The sequence below is a fragment of the Bidens hawaiensis genome, unplaced genomic scaffold, assembly GCF_021521415.1.
Source record: "Bidens hawaiensis isolate Kalapana, Puna unplaced genomic scaffold, B.hawaiensis_p1.1 tig00005851_1, whole genome shotgun sequence".
NCBI lineage: Eukaryota > Viridiplantae > Streptophyta > Magnoliopsida > Asterales > Asteraceae > Bidens > Bidens hawaiensis.
In genome coordinates, this window is record NW_027491385.1 from 866353 (window position 1) to 888238 (window position 21886).

Consider the following 21886-nt stretch of genomic DNA (forward strand, 5'->3'; position numbering starts at 1 on the left):
TGTTTTTTATAAATAATTTTCAGAGATATCTATATTTTTATAGCATTTTTCATGTCATTTCTTAATAAATAAATAAATAAATAAAACTTAAAGAACATTCGGTTTGATCACCATTCACCAGCTCTTCTTCTTTCCTCAAGAGTAAATTAAATCATTGACAAGGTGGTTATTAATTGGAATAAATAGACTTAATCATGGAGTTAATTGCATTAATTTGAATAAATAGATTTAATTGCAGAATTAATTGAATTAAATTGAAATGCTTATTTTAATTTAGTGGATTAAAAATAATTATGAATATGTGGAAATTATTGATATGGAACTGTGATTACATGGAATCCTATGTGGATAGGCTAGAATAATGACATGTGAAGAGAATCATCTTGCTTTAATATATTAGTAAGATAACTGGACCAAATAAGATTTCAGCTTCTTCGGGCTTGGTTGGTTTCGGCCTTTCGGGCTCAATAAAGTAACCTAAATAAGTGAATGGTCTAGAAGACAATATGTAACAAGGCACACATAACACATTGTTGATTGAACCACAAACTTAATGGGCCACAATTTTGGGCTAAACATTTCATTGTTTTGCTTCAAGTTTAGAAAAAAAAAAAAAGAAGTAAATAAATATTTTCTGCCTTGGAAATGAACCTTGAGGAAGCTTGAATATTTTAAATTTTTGACTTTTGATTAAACACGGATGGCAATATTATCAAGAAAGTACAAACATTTAATCGACATCTCTTGTATGTGCGCAAGTACATAGCATATTTATCTATTTCACGGTTTCACCTCATCATAGTATTGATACCAACCGCACTTACAAAAATACCGTGTCTGTGTGTCTGTAATCACAATTCACAAACTGTGCATACTGGATACAAGTGGCGTGATCACAGTATCGACTCCAACTGCTTCAAGTTTGGATCTAAGTTTTCTGGTGGATAATCTTCTTCAGGAGTATTGTATGCATCAGCTATAGCCTTCCCCTTTTCCAGTACATCAGTTGGAACAGTTTGAAGCAGGCTGCATTTTTAAAACATGGCCGATCAAACGGTTTTAAAAAAGGATCATAAATCAATTCAGTTGTATAATTTAAAAAAACAAACCTGTTTAATGCATCAACAGCTATGCCAATGTTTGACTTCATTGACTTAACTAAAGCTCCGGGCTCATTTCTTGATGCGTGTAGCAATAGCGAGTCAAGATCTTCCAAAGCTCTTCAAGGAAGAAATAAGTCGGGAAAAAAGTGTGAAAATTATACATACATTAATAAAATTTATGATAAAACTGGTACCTGAGACATTGGTCCACATCATTGGAAGCTTTTTGATCATTTCCAACTTCATTCGCATACTGTGCTACCTGTACATTCATTACAAAAAAGACATAATCATTCACATATCATTTGAATGAATTTATTTATTAACTTATTATGAAGGTTTATAAAGGTCTTGACTTACTGCTCGAATGTTCATACGTAGGGATGCTGCTGGGCCCGCACGTAACAGACTTCTGCATGCAGCAAACTCAGGCCGATCTGTTTCCAGTGTTTTGCCTATATAAAATATACAACAACGCTTTTTTATGAAACTAGATGCAATATCAATATAATCCAAAAAATTATACCAAAATTAAGTGTTGAAAGTAAGTCAAATGTCTAAAATACCCTTTCTACAATGACATAATAGGGAAATATTGTTGGGTAGAAAATCACTCAATAAAGCCAAGATTTTGTTTTGATGAAATCGTGAAGAAGGTAAATTTGTAAGTTAACTTGGAACATATATTATATTTTTAAAGCTAAGTGTAATGAACCCTTGGAATGTCATATATGATTACAGAAATTATGCTATATATTTTAAAGCTAATTGTTTTATTAAACCTGTTTACATGTTAGAGAAAAATCATGAACCAAAAAGGCCCAATCTCAAGTAACCGAATCAAAAGTGGTGAAAGCTAGAGAAACCAAGAATACCTAATTCTTTAATCTGCATTTCTGTCAAGATGATGGCTGGTACATATGCCTCCAACGGTTCAAGCTTTTTTCTAAATGGCACATGTAAGTAAAATAATTAATATCAAACACAATGATTCAATTATATACAACAGAGTTGCTAGTGATTTACGCTAGGGCTGTAAACGACCTGAACGAACAAGGCCTTTTCATGTTCGTCCATCAACCTTTTATCGGACATTCACGAACATCCAACCGAACAAAAGTTCTTGTTCGTGTTTGTTCATTAAGGAAATGAACCAGTTCATGAACGGTTTACGAACACAAACAATATTTATTTGATTTGGCTAACCATAAATGGTCAGTGTCAACGGTTCGGTCTGGCTACCAAGTTTGTGTCGGATTTGTTTGTTAATTACATTCATATTCATATGTTAATTTTACATATGAATAAATCACATAATACTCATATGTTTATTGTTTTCCTATAGTTTTGTTAACGGTTCGGTCCAGCTAGCAAGTTCGCTTAAATGAGTAAATATATATAACAAAATCAGAAAAGTAATAAAAAGCATTAAAAGCCTTTAATAAACAAACATAAATGGACGTAAACGAACACATTATCAAATGAATGAACATAAATGAACTTCCTCAAACAGTTCAGAAACGGTTCGGTTCGTTTACAACCTAATCTACGGTATTTGACCAAAGTCAAAATCATCATATATAATTCACAATTACCTTTTCACATACTTATCAAACGGACTGGCCACAGCATCTGCATCCAAACTCAAATACAAATACAAATACTAACTAACGATCAAATGTTGAGTACCTTTAGGGATTGATAAACAATGAAAGAGGACGAGAGAGATGGAGATCAATCGCCTGCTGTGCCTCTGTTCATCGGAGAACACGGTACACCTCACCGTCAAAGCGGTCAACTTCCTCGCCGGTAGTTGAAGTGGCTGGTGCTAAAATGCGCATGGGCGGTTGTTGTCGTCATCTCGTCCTCTCACTTTTCGCGGGAGTGATGCTCTTATCACTATTGTATGTAATTACGGTTATACCCTTGGGGAAGTATTTGCATAGTAACCCCCTCAACTTCTATTAATTAACAATTTATACATCTCTATTAATAGGGCTGTTCACGAGTTAAGCCCGAGTCGAGTCAGGGTGGTTTTGAGCTCGAGCTCAAAATTAAACGAAGCAACTTAGCTAGGCTCCAGCTCGATTTTGAAGTCAAACAAGCTTAAAATCGAGCCAACGAGCCGAGCCTAGGTCGATTTTGGCTCGGTTACAAAAATGATCCAAAAAAGCTTAGGATGTTTCAAATCAACTTTTTATAGCTAGTTTTATTCGAGCTTTTATCGAGCGAGCCACGAGCCCGAGCTTTGAGGATCTATATCGCTAGGTGAACCGTGTGTCCGTGAGTATATAATATATATAATAGGTTAACAAAGTAACTGATTTAACTGATTTTATGTTTATGTTTTTCCAAAATTTATACCTCCATTTCAATCTTTTATACCTCTATATCCAACTTCAAACATTTAAATTTATGTTGCATCTATAATATAGTTTGGAATTGGTATATTTCAGCTTCGAAACTTTATAATTGAGCTTGGAACACCATAACCGAACCAATTTCAACTAGATGAAAGAAAGAAAAACATAAAAGTACATTGGGAACTTAACCGAACCCGACTCATGTCCGACGGTTAACTGACCATTCGGTTATGGTTAAGCGATCTTCCCTAACTGATTACACAAATATAAATTCGAAACATGTGACGTCCATAACATTTCTATTTTTACTAGTGAATACTACGTTGTTTGTTGGTATTCAGACTACTATAGACTGATAAGAACAAGAAAAGATCAAGAAATAAACATCACATATAAATATATAATAAACTTGATTACCAAATTAAACAATATATTAAATAGCTTTGATATGCTTAAATAACCAATCATTGATAAAATACCATTGATTCGTAGCAAACTCGATCTATTATTATTTAGATGAGTTGTTGGTTATTTTAGTGTTATTGGATTAACTTGTTGATCGAGGAATAACGTTAAAGATTAAACGAGTTAGGTGACGTGGGAGTGCGTGCTCGATTTAACTCTAAAATGTTATTTGGGCTTATGTATAATGTAAAGTAGGCTTCTAATTATTGATTTTGGCTAGTATGGGTTTTAGTTTAAAACAAACTGATGTTATAATCCCAAGAATTATAGAGAAATCTCGATCGATTGAAAAGAAGAGAACAATGGTTACAGGGTTCTCTGGTTCTTCATCCATATACATGGAACAATAAAATTCAATTCCATCAACAGAAATCTCTGTCTTATCCGATAAATCATTGCGTGTTCCCCGCAAATAGGTTTATCTGAAAGTGTTTCACGATTTAGAGATTAATCCAGGAAATTATTCAATAAACCAAGATTGAAATCAAGATTACAGGTTTGCATCATTGATTTGAATTCTTCATCCAGGTACGCAATTATACAACAAAGATAAAACTATTTGGGTTAATCTATACTATATATAATATACCACTTATGGGCAAATTAAGACGCTTCCTTTAAGTAATTTACAATCTTTAATGCATTAGGTACAACATTTAATAGGGGCAACATACATTTTAAATTTCTTCAAAAAAATTACAATTTTCATCTCTTAAAGTTTCAAAATTGGTCCTTGATCTTTTAATTATATATTCTTTAATTTTCACTTTTAACCCAACTACTCCCACAGTTTTTAAACGCTCATAACTTTTTCATACATTAATATTTTTTAAAATAAAGGGCATCATAAAAACAAGCATTTTATTATCTTTAATTTGAGTATGACTTTGCTATAGTTTACGAAGTAAAAAAATTATGCAGAACTGCTTGTGGTTCGATTTTGATGGTTTTAAATTAAACCATGTGCCAAATTTACGCATTTTTTTTGTCGCCGGAAATCGAAACTGAAGTGTTTAAAATTAAAACCCAACTAAGTTGAACCACTACCAATGATTAGGCTTCGATATAGTTTGTAATTCGATAATAAATTGAGTTTAAAATAAGAATTATTAATCTGTCTATACCTTCACTTCAAACTAAGCACCAACTAATACGTTACTTAAGAGAATCATAATATGAACAAATATTGCTTTGGTCACATAAATGATAAACCTTATTAAAATAAATAGAAGGCGAAATAATAACAAAAACCAATATTACAAAAAAAATCATACTGAAAATTGGACAAAATTAAGTTGTAATAGACGACTTTACTCGTATTAAATAAAACTTTGTTTGACTATATTTTAACTATATCTAATATAGATTATAAAACATATCTAATACTAAATAAGTAAATAATTAACATTTCTATATGTACGGTTAGCTCCGATTTCAACCGTAAAACCAAACTAAAGAACAGTCTCACAATTTCAAACGGAATAATGAACACTCGTAAATTTGTTACATGATTACCAAAGTTTGTGTTTCCCGCTGCATCGCGCGGGCACCCTTCTAGTTTGATTATTAACCCTCAATGGGACGGTTGTTATTGTTGTTGGACGGTTGTTAGTCTATTTTAATCACATGATTTGGTACTATAATGATTTATTATTTGAACAATTAATTATAAAATATATTTTGGTCCATTAAATAAAATAATGAATCAGTACTAAATTTGTTTTGGATTCCATAAAAATTTGGTATTGGGTTCATCGAATACAATAATGAACCAGTCATCACTCTAAGTTTAATTTGTTTTGGGTTTCAATTTGATTCCAGTGACTTCTTTTTAATGCGTATATAATTGAGTGAATTGAAATATATTTTCATGAAAATGATATGGGTGCCAATATACTTTATTTGGCCACTGACTTTTGGTTTTGTTATATTGATTTCGACCAACTGATCTGATTCCAATTACTGTATATTAATTTGTGGTTCTTGAATAAATCCGGTATGCAAGTTCTCTATGTGATATGCAGAACTTACCCGAGTAAATAATATGGGATGTGCTTTGCAACTAACGTGTTAGTAAGTTGGGAGTCATCTCTGGTTTATTTTGAAATCAAAACATTCGATATTATCTGTGAGGTTACAAACAGTTTTGATACATAGATACTGATTATTATTATTATTATTATTATTATTATTATTATTATTAATTAAGCAACTGTGTTTGTTAGACATAAGATGAATGATGAATACAATGGAAACACACAAGAAAATAAATGCATCAATCACTAGCTTTACATGAACATGCTTTCTTGATTCCAAATTTATGGATATAATATTAAATATGGTTTATGTGAAAGTCACAATTGGTTTTGATTAAAAGAAGGTGCTTTTGCATATGAAAGTCACCTGTTGCTTTGGAATTGCGATTGAATTTTGGACACAATTTTTTGTTCCACTTTTAGATAAAATGCTAGTGTGTTTTCCTACTAATTTATCTTCCTCTTTTGACTCAACAACTTCAAATAATCTGATTGATTATGAAGACTGGAAATAAATGAGAGTATTAGTGGGACAAAGAAGTCAAAGATGTCTTGTTGGAGATGTGGTAAATCAAGACACTTGAAGAAAGATTGTCGACTTGAAGTTGTTGGTAGAAACAAGCCCTTTGTGATGGGTCCAAGTGGGTTGATAGACCCAAATGATTCATAAGGTACGCTTTAAATTTGACAAAAAATTATCAGTTTTGTAGTTAATTCAATGAATCAATCGGGACATGTTAATATTTTTGTAAAACATAAAAAATAGATTTGATTCAAAGAAACAAAATTTAATTTGTAACTTGAATGAAAATTATTGAAATATTCATCAAGATGATGCACACATGATGTTGATGGGCCACGACCCAAGTAACACAAGCCCTTTAGAGGTATACAAGTCGGGGAAACCCGTCGGGCGTGAAATAAACGAAACCCGGGTTTCGGGTTGGTTACTGGACTTAAAAAGGTCAATGGTTTCTAAAAATAATTCGGTTGAGAATTATTTGTCGTTTATTTCTTTATCTTATTAACAGGATGACATGATTGCATGGTGGGTAGACTCGGGTAATACGAGTCATGTATGCAAGGATCTAAAATGGTTTGAAGAATTTGAACCGGTTGAAGACTTGTATTTACTTGTGGAAAATATATGTTTTGGATTATGTGTTGTATGTTTTAGTGATTAAAGAACCTGTTGTCTGTGTTGTTTTAAATAATTTATGGTTTTAAACATGTTATTGAGTCGGATAAGTTTATCTTTATCTCGACATGGAATCTTTTGGATTTGGATATGTTTAAATGAAACGTTTAAAAGTTAATATTAATGTCCCATTTGGTATTGAATCAGTCTGCATGACATCATTATCTCAAAGCATGGTAAAGTATGTTCTAAATTGTGACATGCTAGGTTAGTTCATGCGAATTATTTTAGAATGAAAAGAAAAGTAGAATCTTAAAGGAAATGGTCAATTCCTTGATATATTACTCGGATTTGAGTGATTAATAAAACAATTATTATATTCTAATTTTAATTTTAATATAAAGGATCTGGGGGAGGTTGATGTTATCCTACATATAATAATAAAAGGGAGTAACAATGGTAGCTATGATTCGATCTCATTACAATGAGGAAGTATTGAAGAAATTTAATCGGTTTGATTATTCTTCGGGTAGCACTCATATAGATCCTAATATCAAGTGTATGTCTAATCAAGGAGATTATATTTCACAATTAGAGTATTCAAAGTTAAGTGGATACTTGATGTATGCTATGATTAGCACAAGGACTACATAGTTTTGGGTAATACAATGGCAAGCAGTAAATAAATTGCTTAACTATGGGTGTGTATTCTCTCTTGGAGAAGGTTTCATGTCTTAGGTAATTAAGGAAGGAATTTGCATCCCTTGACAATGGAATTCGAGTTTCTAGCATTTGCAACAACTGATAAAAGTGGTTGAATGTCTAAGAAACTGTTATTACAAAATTCCATTATGGTCAAACCGATATCACCAAAATCTATCATGTGGGATAGTGCTGACTAAGGGTAATAGTCAGATGTATAATGGAAAGTCTAGACGGTTATATATTATACGTAGCATGATTCATGAGCTCATCATGCAAGGTGTGATATCAGTTGAGTTTGTAATTTATGAGTATAATTTGGCTGATGATCTAACAAAACAGTTAGGAAGATATCTTGTGAACATATCAGTCATCGGGATGGGTTTAAAGTCCATACGTTAATATCATATGCCAAGACACCCAATTCCCATCTAATACAACGTTAGATGCTGAATTCAATGCGGAAAGCTTGTCATATAGATATTGGAACACAATATAATAAACATCCCAAGGTTTGTGTTCGGACCGCAAGATAAAGTAGGTTGAAGTATAGCTTCTTAATAGTTCATTGATAAATTGCAGTGCGGGTGCGAGAATAATGAACTACCTATAAGAATATGAAGTTTAGCCGCTTCAAGAAGCTCTGGACTTAAGCTTTGATATATTATTTGAAGGATTAGGACACATGCTAGTAAATATAGTGTCAAGTGGAATTTGGATTTGACACGCATGTGTATTTACCTACAAGTATTAAAAGTGGATAACTTGGGTTCAATCCATAGCGACACCCAAGATATTTTAATATTTGTAACGTGTAAATACTAAGATGAAAATTCAATCCATAGGACATTTTCATTTATGCATAGTGTTTGTGTTTATGTGAGGATGGTTAAGTTAATCATGGATATCACTAAAATAGGGGAGTATTGTTGGTTATTTTAGTGTTATTGGATTAACTTGTTGATAGAGGAATAACGTTAAAGATTAAACGAGTTAGGTGACGCGGGAGTGCGTGCTCGATTTAACTCTAAAATGTTATTTGGGCTTTGTAATTATAGTTGGGCTTATGTATAATGTAAAGTGGGCTTCTAATTATTGATTTTGGCTCATATGGGTTTTAGTTTAAAACAAACTGATGTTATAATCCCAGGGATTATAGAGAAATCTTGATCGATTGAAAAGAAGAGAACGAAATCTTGATCGATTGAAAAGAAGAGAACAATGGTTACAGGGTTCTCTGGTTCTTCATCCATATACATGGAACAATAAAATTCAATTCCATCAACAGAAATCTCTGTCTTATCCGATAAATCATTGCGTGTAACCCGCAAATAGGTTTATCTGAAAGTGATTCACGATTCAGAGATTAATCTAGGAAATTGTTCAAGAAACCAAGATTGAAATCAAGATTACAGGTTTGCATCATTGATTTGAATTCATCATCCAGGTACGCAATTATACAACATGAGTTGTGAAATTCGTTTATAGACGTACGTGTCTAAGCTTCATTCATTAATAGAAAAACTAATAACCATATACACAAAATTTTACAAGGAATACACGACACATTTTTGCATATGATTTGAACTCATACGCAGAACGTATCTTTATATACGAACGTACGCAAAGAAAATGCTTTACACTTTGGTAGTTTTGTGTAAGATATCATGAATTTAAGTATGAATTTTTAGAGTGTTGGTTTCTATCTAGGAACTTGGTTTGTAATTGTGACATTGTTGTTAGAAACTTGTGTTTGCATGCTTGATGACCTCTCATGTCCAAATTGACCATCTTGTGTAAAAAACCCTGGATGTTTCGGTTGCGGCAAACAACACTCGCTGTTCAACATCATAACCACCATACACATGTCCGGTCTATCTTCTGGGATGCTTTGAACACATAGCTGTGACAACTGCCCAATCCGACCCGACCCAGGTACCCGTTTTCGAATCCGATTCTTTTTATGATTTAAAATTTGATTATTAATCTTTGTAAATTTAACATTAAATAAATTGTATATAAATATTTTTATATTACTTACTAATAATAATAATTCCTTCCCGCCTCTTTCTCTCTCTTGTCGTCGTCCCGCCTCTTTTCTCTCTTGTCGCCGTCCCGCCCCTCTGCTTAACCCTTAAGCCTGAAACCCCGTTTTCTCTTAACCCTTTGCTTGTCCTTTGGTTCTTCCCGCCTAAGGATGTCTGCGCAGCTCCACGCGCCAGACTCCTTACAAGGAAGCCTGCGTGTAGACCGGCTGTTCCTGCGATACGCGAGACGAATTCTTCTCGCAGCGCGCTAAGAATTGTAGTTCTTCTCGCAGCGCGCTAAGAACGGTAGTTCTTCCCGCGACGCGCTAAGGATTGTAGTTCTTCCCGCGGCGCGCTAGGAATTGTAGTTCTTCCCGCGGCGCGCTAGGAATTGTAGTTCTTCTCGCAGCGCGCTAAGAACGGTAGTTCTTCTCGCAGCGCGCTAAGAACGATAGTTCTTCTCGCGCTAGTTCTTCTCGCAGCGCGCTAAGAACGGTAGTTCTTCTCGCAGCGCACTAAGAATTGTAGTTCTTCTCGCAACGCGCTAAGAACGGTAGTTCTTCCCGCGACGCGCTAAGGATTTTAGTTCTTCCCGCGACGCGCTAAGGATTTAAGTTCTTCCCGCGACGCGCTAAGGATTGTTCTCTGTCTGCCTTCGCCCTCGCGCGTGCGCTCGAATCTTCTCGCGCTAGACCTTAAGTCTTTTCTTCTGTTTAGGTCAGCCTGTATCTTTTGATATCTTATCTTTTGTTTGAGCTGTAGGTCAGTTCCGACATCTGTCCGAAAAGCCACTTTCGGCGCAGCATGCGCACCAATCCTATTGGTTGACAGAAATAAAGTGACTGACATAATCTTTTGAAATCTTCTTTTGCATGTCTTGAACAGTGTTTTATCTGACGCCTCCCATGCTTTGACCTGTATCCTGTCAGCTTTTCCATCCCCTGCAGCTGCCGGCATATCTTTTGCTTTTGGTTTCTTGTACTTTTTAATATCTTTTGCTTGATTTGATAAGATCTTTTCCTCCTTTTAAGGGATTGTGTTCCCTAGGGTTTTCCTATAAATTAAACTATTTTCTTGTTAACACTACACACACTACACTTAAACTCTCCCTAAACCTTTCTCCCTTTGCTCTCTGCCGTAGTTCCTCTGCAACTCCTCTCTTTGCCTCCGTCTTCTTTGTTCTGCCCAGATCTCGGTAATTATAAATATACTTTGCTTTAACTAATCGATACTTACTGCATATATTCAAGACATAAAAACCAATCGTTAAACCAATAACCTTTTATTTATAGGTTAACTTGTGCTTGTTTAAAAGTTGGTTCTTGCATTATCTTTCAACACACCTTTTTCAGGTGAGTAATCTCGTACTTAATCCCCTTTTATTTTTAACGTTTTGGGATGTTCATGTGTTCGTACAACTTGAGTCTTAAACTTGTTTATGAACTTTATGTGCGCAAAAACCCCATGTGTTATGGACGTTTACTTGGCTGTTTATTTGTATGTGTGACTCATTAACCGCTTTGACGGCCTATTCCGAAGTTTTCATGGATCCATTAGATGAACACGGGAGACCTATCGTTTACGGTTTTCTTGTTTTGCTTACACATGCACGTATGATTTCTTGTTTTTGTGCTCAATTGGGAGCACGGATTGAACTATGAGCTATGATCTAAGGCTTGATCACAATCTGATTACACCCTATGTTAAACCCCAGTTAAGCACATGTTGCGCGCAGTATTTATTATTATCTATTTATATCTATTAAACTTGATTTCTCACCGACACGCAAGTGTTGACGTTTTATTTTAACACATGTTCAGGTTTGCTGTAGCTGCTTTTAGGAATCTCAAGGACACGTAGGATGCTTTCTTTTTCTTTGGACCTAGATTAAAATGTAACAAGACAAGTTATGTTATTTGAATATTTAAGTTATGATATGATTTATGTTACTTTACGAATTGTGTTCTGCGCGTGCGCAATGAAATGTATTTATTAAATATAGACACCCAAATAGTGTCACGAGTAATGAAACAATACGTGGCGCCCCGATGTATAATCCGCCTTCGGTCGGGGTGTTAAAATAGCAACGCCACATGGATTGATCGCACCACTTCACGTGTGAGGAGTGACTCAGTTAATGACTCGTCAACTAGTTCCAAACTCTTTCCCTCCTTATAAAGTATCCACGCCTAACGACCAATAGTTAAAACTTAAAACTAACGCATCAAGACTATTAATTAAGGAACTAACTTGATACTTAACATGTAAAGTATTTGCTTATCTTACATGACCAAGAAGGTTGTGACTGTGAGCATGACAAAATAATTGTCTATTATTTTTCCCACTCACGATCTCCAAAGCTAAAACTCCAAAGCTGAAAACGTCTGATTTCGTGGAGATGATTCCTTTTCCTGCGTACTCAGGTGACATGTATCCACTGCATTAAAAATGTGGTTAAGTATAACATATTAAATATATAGAGATATAATTATGTTTGTAATGAAATCTTACTGTGTCCCAACCACTCTTTTCGCTTTTGTCTGGGTCTCATTTCCTCCGAAACTTCTTGCAATGCCGAAATCTGATATCTTAGGATTCATGTCGTGGTCAAGTAAAATGTTCGCAGGCTTGAGATCTCGATGGATGATTCGTAGAATAGAATCTTGGTAAAGATAAAGTAGACCCCGAGCAACTCCCTTAATGATGTGAAATCTTTGTGGCCAACTAAGTAAATGCTTCTCGGGTTCACCTGAAAAGGTCTCGGTTGATCACTAGTTCATAAGTTCATTCAATTCGCTTGGATTATGTTGCAGAGCAACAAATATGATATTTTGTATTACATGAAAGTAGATCTTACGAAATAGAAATAAGTCGAGCGCTTTGTTAGGCATCCATTCGTAAACCAACAACTTTTCTTCCCCTTGGATGCTGCATCCTAGAATCTTGACAAGATTCCTATGTTGAAGCTTAGAAGTGAAGATAACCTCGTTCTTGAACTCTTCAACTCCCTGTTGATTTCCTCGAAAGCCGCTTCACTGCAACCTCTCTTCCATCCTCAACTATTGCTTTTAGGCCACTGTACGTCGGCCCCAACAAATGAATTGGCTACTGACGGTTCTAACTTTTAACATATTTGTTCATAATGGTCCGTGACTAACAGAATCCTAATGCCGCTAGTTTCAAGTTGTCGAAAAAACATTTTTGGCCGGAAAAGTCAAATTTATTGCCGGAAAATACCACTTGAACACCGCAACCACCACCAGTGACTCACCGCTAACCAACTACCACCACTTGAGCACCATCAACCGATTCCGACGATGGTTCTAGGTTTCCGGCGACCTCAATAATTGGGGCTTTTGCTAGACAAATGTTCCTAAAGGTCCGATACAAAGTTACCAAGATGTTTGGGACGAAAATGTTGAGTTTTCGGGAAAAAAATTGAGTTTTCTGGCAAAAAAATGTTTTTCTGGCGACCTGAAACTAACGATGTTAGGATTTTGTTAGCCGCGGACCATTAGGAACAAATACGTTAAAAGTTAAGACCGTCAGCAGCCAATTCGTTAATTGAGACCGGTAGTAACCAAAAGATGATAGTTGGGATTAATAAAAGCCAATATACTTTTTTTTAATTCACCAGGACCTCTTGCACAACAGATCCAATCTATTGCGCTAAAATGAATCAGTTGCGTCAAAACGATCATACCTACTTCACCAAAGGATCTAATATGTTGCACGAAATTGAAACTTGCTATGCCAAATGACACTATTTTAGCTTTAACTGATTGGCAATTTTAGAAAGTCAAGGCTATTTTGTTAATTTTCTTCATCACATTTTCATGATCATTTTCCCTTTTTAGGTGGGGGTGGATCGGGTAGGTCGTTGACCTTCTCCACCGCAGATGTTTATGATATTCAGTTAGGATAGTTAACTTTTTTCTTTTTCTGAAACGACCATTGTAACCAAAGCTAGCAAGACGCAAGCGCAACAAAACATAGTTGGACAAATAAAACACAACACAAAGTTGATATTTGTTCACTTTTGAGTCTTAAATTTAATATATTACCTTATAAACTGGCCCAAAACCACCCTCCCCTATCTTGTTATTGTCTGAGAAGTTGTCAGTTGCCTTTAACAATGTCGACAAATCAAACAACGGTAAGTCTAGAGCATTATCTTGCCGAAGTGGAACAAGCCTCTCTATAAAACGAGTAAACAACAACAATGATTGGAGTTAAACGATCGATGAAACCCAAGTGAAACTGAAGACTAGGATAAAAGTTTACCATGCCTTTTGCCTTTAAACTCTTTCCTAACGAAATGGCTAATCCGAGAATAAAGACAACGATGATGATCAAGACGAGGATAAAGGTTATAACCATTTTCTTGATTTTGTAGACCTTTTCATGATCTTTTTCTATCAATGTAAGCACACATCACCACAGTTAGAAACAATCATATGATCATGTATATAGAGTATAGAAAATATTATGGTTTTTTACATACCTATTTTAGTAGTAGCTATTCGTATGTATATATCTTGTCCATCGTCAGGAAATGTGTGAATATCGATCAATTTATTGTACACTAACAAACACCCGGTATCATATTTGATGTCCAAAGTTGTAAAAGCTGTACAATTACACTCCTTCTACATTTAACAGCGCATTGCTTTAAGGTCATGTTCATGTCAACCCATGATTGTCGCGTGTCTGGTAGTTTTAGAGACAAATACTTTCGGAACCCTTCACCTACACCACAATCCAACGGTGTATTTCTTTGCTCGAAGGTATGATCGGCTAGTGCTTGAAAAGGAAAAAAACAACACATGAAGAATATGGAAAATGCCTCCATTGATGGAGGTAGTGTTCCTAAGTGTTTGGATGATGGTTGGTGTACCAACATATTAGATTTGTTTTTATAGTTAAGGAATTGTCAAGAGTACCTTAAAAAAACATTTGATAATTTTAAGGTAGACATGTTCATGAACTCAGTGACAATGAAAATAAAAAACTGCTGAAATCAGGGGATTAATATTGTAGTTTTTTGGTCAAAGATTTGATTTTTACCATTTCATTTACAATGCATCAACATTAGTACGTAACAAAGCTAGTCATTATTTTAAATAATTCAAATTCAAATAAGAAGGAAGCCTACATAAGTACATAAATGATGCAATAAATCGTAACTGTGATTTTACAAAATAATATAAAATTTAAATTATTCTTAAACATAAAACTAACTTTATTAGACCATGGCCATGCGGTGAGCTCATCAAATAGCCTATAGTGGTTTGATGTGACACCAAACGGTCATGGGGAATATTGCATCCCCATCTTTATTTCACTAATGATGTGATGCGCTTGGTTCATTTCATAGAGTCAATTTGACCAAATAAATCTCTTTACATAAGATTTTTTCTTTTTTTAAAACTAGTCATTATCAAAATAAACCAATCATACATAGACACATAAGCAGGCCATTACTACACAAATGGTCAAAGATGATCGAATTTTGTGACAAACCAAAACAATTGCAAATTAGTGACCGAGATTAAATGACCACAAAATTAGCGGCCTAAACAAAAACAGTCGGAAAGTTAGCAATTGAGTTTTCTTCAGTCGTAAAACAGTTACAGATTTAGCGATACAATTAATTAGATGGCAATAAATACCACTATATATGTCTTTGTTATTGTGGGACTCAAAGAAGTCAACTACTTGAGGAAAGACAAGGTTATAAGTTTATCGGTTGTTTTGTCTACGTTAATTTGGAATTACTCGAGTTAGCTTTTCAAAGATGAGATGTCAACTGTCTATACTGATTGATGTTTCTTGTCTGACTCGCTCAGGAACACCATCAAAAAAGAAACTTATAACTCTGTAAAATCCTTCTTGAGTAAGGTTTCGAATATGAGAGTATAAAAATCCCAAAACGGATCAGTACTTTTTATGTGTCAAAACTTAAAACTATTATTAAACCCAAAAACGCATAAGAAATTCAACATTCAATGTAAGTACTTGGTGATTATAATGTCAACGCATGTCTTAAAAACTATAGTTTTCCGCCATTGTTTATCATGAATTGTCGGGGGTAAATATAACATGTTATAAAAACTATTATTATCCTACGACTTATGTTAATAAACATTTTAATATTATAACTTGTCTGAGAAAGGCACGACATTTATTCGGATAGTTTTATAGTCATGATAACCTGTTTGTAATCTAACAGTGACATTAGTAGTAATATTTTAAAGTGTTGTATGACTTGTATCAAATAATAATATTTACATATTTTGATTACTAATATATATTTGTTGCAAGCACAGAAAAAAAAAGGAGAATAAATAATTCATTTTCTCAATTTAAAAGAAAAAATAAAATACAACAAGATGGTTGAAACGCGATTTTATTCATTTCCTTTTAACAATCTAAAAATTATATAAACAAAATTCGTTTAATTAAGAACCTATACATGTGTAAATTATGTGTAGGTTATTTCCTGCACGCTACACAACATGCACATGTTTAGGTACATGTTATAGTTTAATAGTTTTTCCTAGAAGTACACAACATAGATGTATGAAAAAAGTAAAGTTTTAAAAAAACCAATGATAGAAAAAAATGATTTAGGATATTTTATTTTTGTTCTCGCGATAATTTAAGTTTTGAAATGGAGAAAACTAACGATGTTGAAGAAAAGAGGAGAGGGGCAAAGTTGTCTTTTGAGTATTTTAACATTCCAATTTCATTCACAAAATTACCAACCAAACACATTATTAATTTTCAAACGATCCCATTCCAATTCCGTTTTCAATTTCTTTAAATAACATCATGTGAATCAAACAACCCCGTGTCTTGTCAAAGGTCTTCCATCCTTCCCTATTAAGACTTAACACTCGGTAATCGAATTGACCTTATCATAGTTTGTTCTAGTCCATAAGTGGGAGTTTGATGGATCACAAGAGAAACCGAAATACTTGTGGTCAAGTTCCGAGTAGAATGAGTTCGGGTAAACCGGAAGCTTTGGGGTGACCGGTCAATATGAGTTCTTAGTAAAATGAGTTCAAGTAAAAACATATTGTTTTTTTTTTAAGTGGCAATTTGGTGGAAGGTGATTTCAACTTCACAAAATAGAAAATACAAAATAAAAAATATCATACACCAAAAACACTAACAGAAATAATCAACTCAATAGTACATATAGTTGTATCATGCATCTAGTTCAGCACTTTATCCATGCTTTACTCATCACTGCCAGAGCCCGTTGACCTTTTTGTACTGAATCTTTTCATCCATTTCTCTTGGGACGAAGTAAGACGCGATATTGAAGTATGAAACAACGAGCCCGTTTGGCCCGTTTGAGATAACGGGCCTTTTTGAGACGATTCTGTAGACGGAAGCTCAGCAGGAAGTGCAGAAGCAGTGCTAGTTAACGCGTTCAGCACAAGAAACGCAAGTATTGGAGAAAGATCCAGTGTCCCTCCAAGTGGCGGGATAACCCCACGAAAGATATTCAAGTACGGGTCACATAACGTACTGCAGAACAAAGAAAACATAACTTTATAATCCAAAAAAATTGTAACTTGATAATTAAATGATTAAGTCAACCTGTGTTTAACAAATGCTATACCTGAGGGGATTGACAATGGCCGGAGGTGAGTTTGGAAACCAGGTGAGAACTAGCCTTACAACCAATAATGTGTTGTAGATGTTTAGGAAATTTAGAACACCATTAGAGACCACAAGTCCTGCAACTGAATCTCCTGGAATAATGGCTGCAAAATCATGGTTTGATAAATGCCTTGAATTCTTTTGATTTCTGTAGTTAATCTGAAACAGTGAAGTTTAGGCATAAACGGGTTAGTTAGGTTATGTTCTATTTGTAACGGCCTAACAGGTCAAATGGATAAAACTATAAATTTTTATTACAAATGAAATTGGTTGAACGGGTCAAAACTTGCGCCCAAATGCATACAACCTACTAACACAAATAAGTTAAAGATAAACAATAATACCTTATAAAATTCAAAAATTGATAGAAATTTAAACGAATCAAAAGTTTAGTGAACTGTTACAGTTCGGTGAGAAGTTCGTTTATGTTCGTGCGTTTGATAAATGAACGAACATGAACAAGAAACTCCATTGAGTTAATTAAATTAACAACAATCATGTTCATGTTTGTTTTTGTTTGGTCATCGAAGGTTTTTTATATTTTTATTTTTTAACTTTTAGCTTATTATATCAACTATTATCGTGCAACTATGTCAAGTAATTAGCTTTATATTTATTTTGGGTGACTCTGTCTGGTGTTTAAGAATGTCAATTTTTATTTTTCACATTAATATATGTTTGTTTCTGTTCGTTTATCCGTTTGCAGGCCTTAAAGCAACTGGTATGGTCGTTGTTTTGTGACCTGGAGGTCATGGGTTCAAGCTGTGGAAACAGCCTCTAGTGCACGGGTACACCGGTACACCCTTTTTTTTAAATTAATGAACAGAAATTCATTGGATTATGTGTCCGTGTACCATCTGATTGTCTGATAAATATTTAACAAACATGAACAAAGTCTTGTTCCATTCGGTTCGGTTTGGTTTGTTCACAGCCCTAAAAACTGAAAGTGATCAAGGGCAAATCCAACCCAACCCAAATTGTCATTAACCCGTTATCCAACCCGCCCGCCCGACCGTCTAATTTTGAACTAGTTTGGGCATTAAAATTACTAAAAATGGAACCCTAATTTAACAGAGACACCATCAACTAGAAAAGCCTTAAATTAAATTATTACTATGCAATCCACTAAAAGTAGTTAAAATGTAAATAAATTAACAGAAACACAGGTAAAATAACAACAATAATAATAATAATAATATTATTATTATTATTATTATTACCTGACAAAACTTGTGGTATTCTGAGTGAAGAGAATGCAATTTGGTGAAAAATGGGTTTTGGGAAGCAAAGATATGCAGAAAGTTGATGCATTTATGAATGTTGGTTTGAATGTTGGAAATCAAAGTGTTGGAAGACTCAGTTACTATTTTTTGGAAGTGATTGGTGGTTGTGGGTTTGAAGATTAACAGAGAGGAAAGAGGTAGACTTATTATGGATATATTATGTTTGCTTGATGCAGGATGATGGTTGTTGTCATATGAATCTTGTGTTGTTGAAGATGAAGGATGCATTGTGGTTTGTTGGGGTCTTGTTCTTGTTTGTGTGTTTTGGAGTTAGAAGGAGATTGGGAGATTGAAGATAGGATATGGTTGGAGACAGAGTTGCACACAATCACATACAAATGAATTAAGAAATTAAAAAAGGAAAATTTATTAAAAAGTTAGAATAAGTGAAGTCTCGGTAGGGCTGTCCACGTTACTTGCCGCTTGACACTCATTTGCCATTTGTTTGAAAATGTTTGTTTGATGTCAATTTCGTTTGGAGATGAGCCGTTCGGTTCGGTTTTAAAACAAGCCAAGCATGAGCAAAGTCTCGTATGGCTCAGTGCCTCAGTTCAGTTTGTTTTGATTGAATTACTTTTTATTTATTAATTATATATATATACAGGGTAAGGGTCCTAAGAGAACCCTTGGCAAATTAAAAATTTTGAGAATTATTTTGGACCATTAAAAAAACCTCTAAAAATATTAAAAAAATTATAAAGCAAAAATTTTTTAAAAATAAAAAAACCAAAATTCTTATATTTCATTCCAGTTTTATAAAAAAAGAGCACAAAAAAAATTTAATTCATACTATACCAATACACATGTGTATAATTTCATTTAATCTCTACTTCTCTAGTTACGTAATGTACACATATGTACATTATCATTAATTTTAAATTATACATATATGTATAAAAAACATGTGTACGTATATGTACATATTATATATATATATATATGTATAGTTTAGCTAAATCGAGAATTTTTTTTCGTGAATTAATAATATTTGGAGTTTTAGAAATTTAAAATTGAAAACTCTATACGAAATCAAGCAAAACCAAGCCGAACCAAGCCGCTCGGTTTTAAACCAAACCAAGTTCATGTATAAAAATATCGCTCGTTTTTTTTTAAATTCAACCCGCTCGGTTTGGCTCGTTTTCAAACCAAACCAAGTATGAGTTCGGTTCGGCTTAGTTCGTGAACCACCCTAAGTCTTGGTAGAACCGAACCTGATAGGTAAACTCAAAATATTCTAGACAAAGTCATGAGATTGTGACAGTTTTGTAATCATATATGAGTTGTAAATTATCATTACATGTCTCATTGTCATATTTAATGGCCTATAAATTATAATGAAATACAAAGACTGAATAAACAAATCATAACCTAAATTAATGAAGGGATTGACAAACTATTATTTCATTTGTAACTCTTTTGACAACTAATTTGGGTGGTATGGTCATAATTATATGTTGAGGTAAAGCTATGTATTGTGGAATAACTAGTAAAGAGCTAGTTATTGTGTTACGTTACTGTCACATAGGATGATGAGTTTTAGCTTAACGTCTAGCTTGTTGTGGGTTAATTTGGTTTACTAATTTTTTAAAATAAAAGAAAAAAAAGTAAAAATTAAAAAAATGTTTGTATGTTTGAATATGATTGGTGAGTTTGAAGTAGATCCCATTCACCATGAGGATATAACGTCACCACAGAAATGACGTAGAAGGAAAAAACGTAAAGGGCACTATCATGATAAATAGATTGTTGTGGTTTAACGACAATATTCATTACGACGACATCATGATCTCTTTGCCGTGTTAATTTTTGTCTGAACCATTTCATGTGGGAAAATGTATAACATGTTCAAATGGGTCTCTTGGGGAAGAAACAATAGGTTCTTGTTCTACTTTTAACACCTTATGTTTATTTTATAAATTTCAAGATAAAACTTATGGATTCTTGGAAGGTTTATTATTTTTTTTTAAAGTTTTTAGATCCATGTTTTCCTTGCAAAATGTGTTCATGAAAAATATATATATATTTTTAATACTTTCCACTAATGAGTATAGACTTGATTGTTAAATCCAATCAATTGCTCTACACATGAGGACAAATTGGTCCTCGCTTACACCCCCTAAAGGCAATCTTCATATGGGTTCTTTTTGTTTGTTCCTAGAACGTTAAGCATTTGCTAATGGTTTAAACCAAAAAACAAAACACAAATATCCAACCCTTGTTAACAACACAACACAAATATCCACAAAGCTAAGCAAACCAAATGTTAACTCAGTTCCATATGAAATTACAGACACCCTCAACCCAGATGAACCAAGAAATTTGTACTGCATTTGCGATTTGGCGGCGATTGAGATAAAATCTAGCGAGAAATCAGGCGTATATGTGTGTATGATTTAGGTAATGAAGTGTTTTCCTGATTTATTTGAGTGAAAGTCTTACTGACTCTGTTTATTTTAACCGAACCCATTTTGACCCATTTCGCAATCCACTCGGACTGTTCAAATAGCTCATTCTCAGATTTTAAAAATGATTCTTCAAAATGAATATGGGGAGGGAATAATGTTTAAAGTAGAATTTTTTTATGTTGTTTTTAATTACTATGATTGAGAGTACTTTAAATGGTAAATGGTTGAACCCGCTCCTAAACTAGCTATATATGGACAAGAATTTCAGTGATTATGATTGGCGTCAATGATGTATTGATGTTATGAGAAATTGTAAAGATACTAAGAAGTACCGTGAGAAAACAATTCACTTTGTGGGCCCTTTAACCTTGCTAGTGGTATGTAACTTAAAGTTTACTAAATATATAATGATGAAGTATTTGGTAAGTGTAGTTTGATTATGTTATTCACGTATGCATAGTGAGTAATGGTTCAGTGTAGACATATGTGTATAATGATGAAGTGTTTGGTGATTGTAGCTTGTGTACGTTATACATTTGTGTATAGTAAATGAGTGTTAGGAACTTATATATAACGAATCGTAGTTATAAAGTTGAAAAATGCTTGTACATAAATGTATAGTAATTAGTGTTAGTTACTTGTATGCATAATGAATAGTAGTTATTAAGTTAAAAGCTGCTTGTACCATAA

General features: G+C 33.8%; 2 protein-coding genes across 2 annotated transcripts; both read right to left on the reverse strand.

Annotated features, from left to right (window-relative positions):
• Positions 1-681: 681 nt before the first annotated feature.
• Positions 682-12434, reverse strand: LOC143630913 (uncharacterized). The gene is made up of 10 exons (XM_077099799.1): positions 12346-12434; positions 12121-12271; positions 11943-12023; positions 2793-2931; positions 2699-2735; positions 1979-2049; positions 1464-1558; positions 1298-1365; positions 1110-1220; positions 682-1026 (listed from the first exon to the last, which is right to left on the reverse strand). The coding sequence occupies exons 1-10, from the start codon at positions 12432-12434 to the stop codon at positions 894-896; spliced, it is 975 nt and encodes a 324-aa protein (XP_076955914.1). The 3' UTR covers positions 682-893.
• Positions 12435-16947: 4513 nt separating this feature from the next.
• LOC143630856 (ylmG homolog protein 2, chloroplastic-like) lies at positions 16948-19019 on the reverse strand. Its single transcript, XM_077099756.1, has 3 exons — positions 18729-19019; positions 17468-17667; positions 16948-17373 (listed from the first exon to the last, which is right to left on the reverse strand). Exons 1-3 carry the CDS (start codon positions 19017-19019, stop codon positions 17079-17081), a joined length of 786 nt encoding a protein of 261 aa, XP_076955871.1. The 3' UTR covers positions 16948-17078.
• Positions 19020-21886: the final 2867 nt, after the last annotated feature.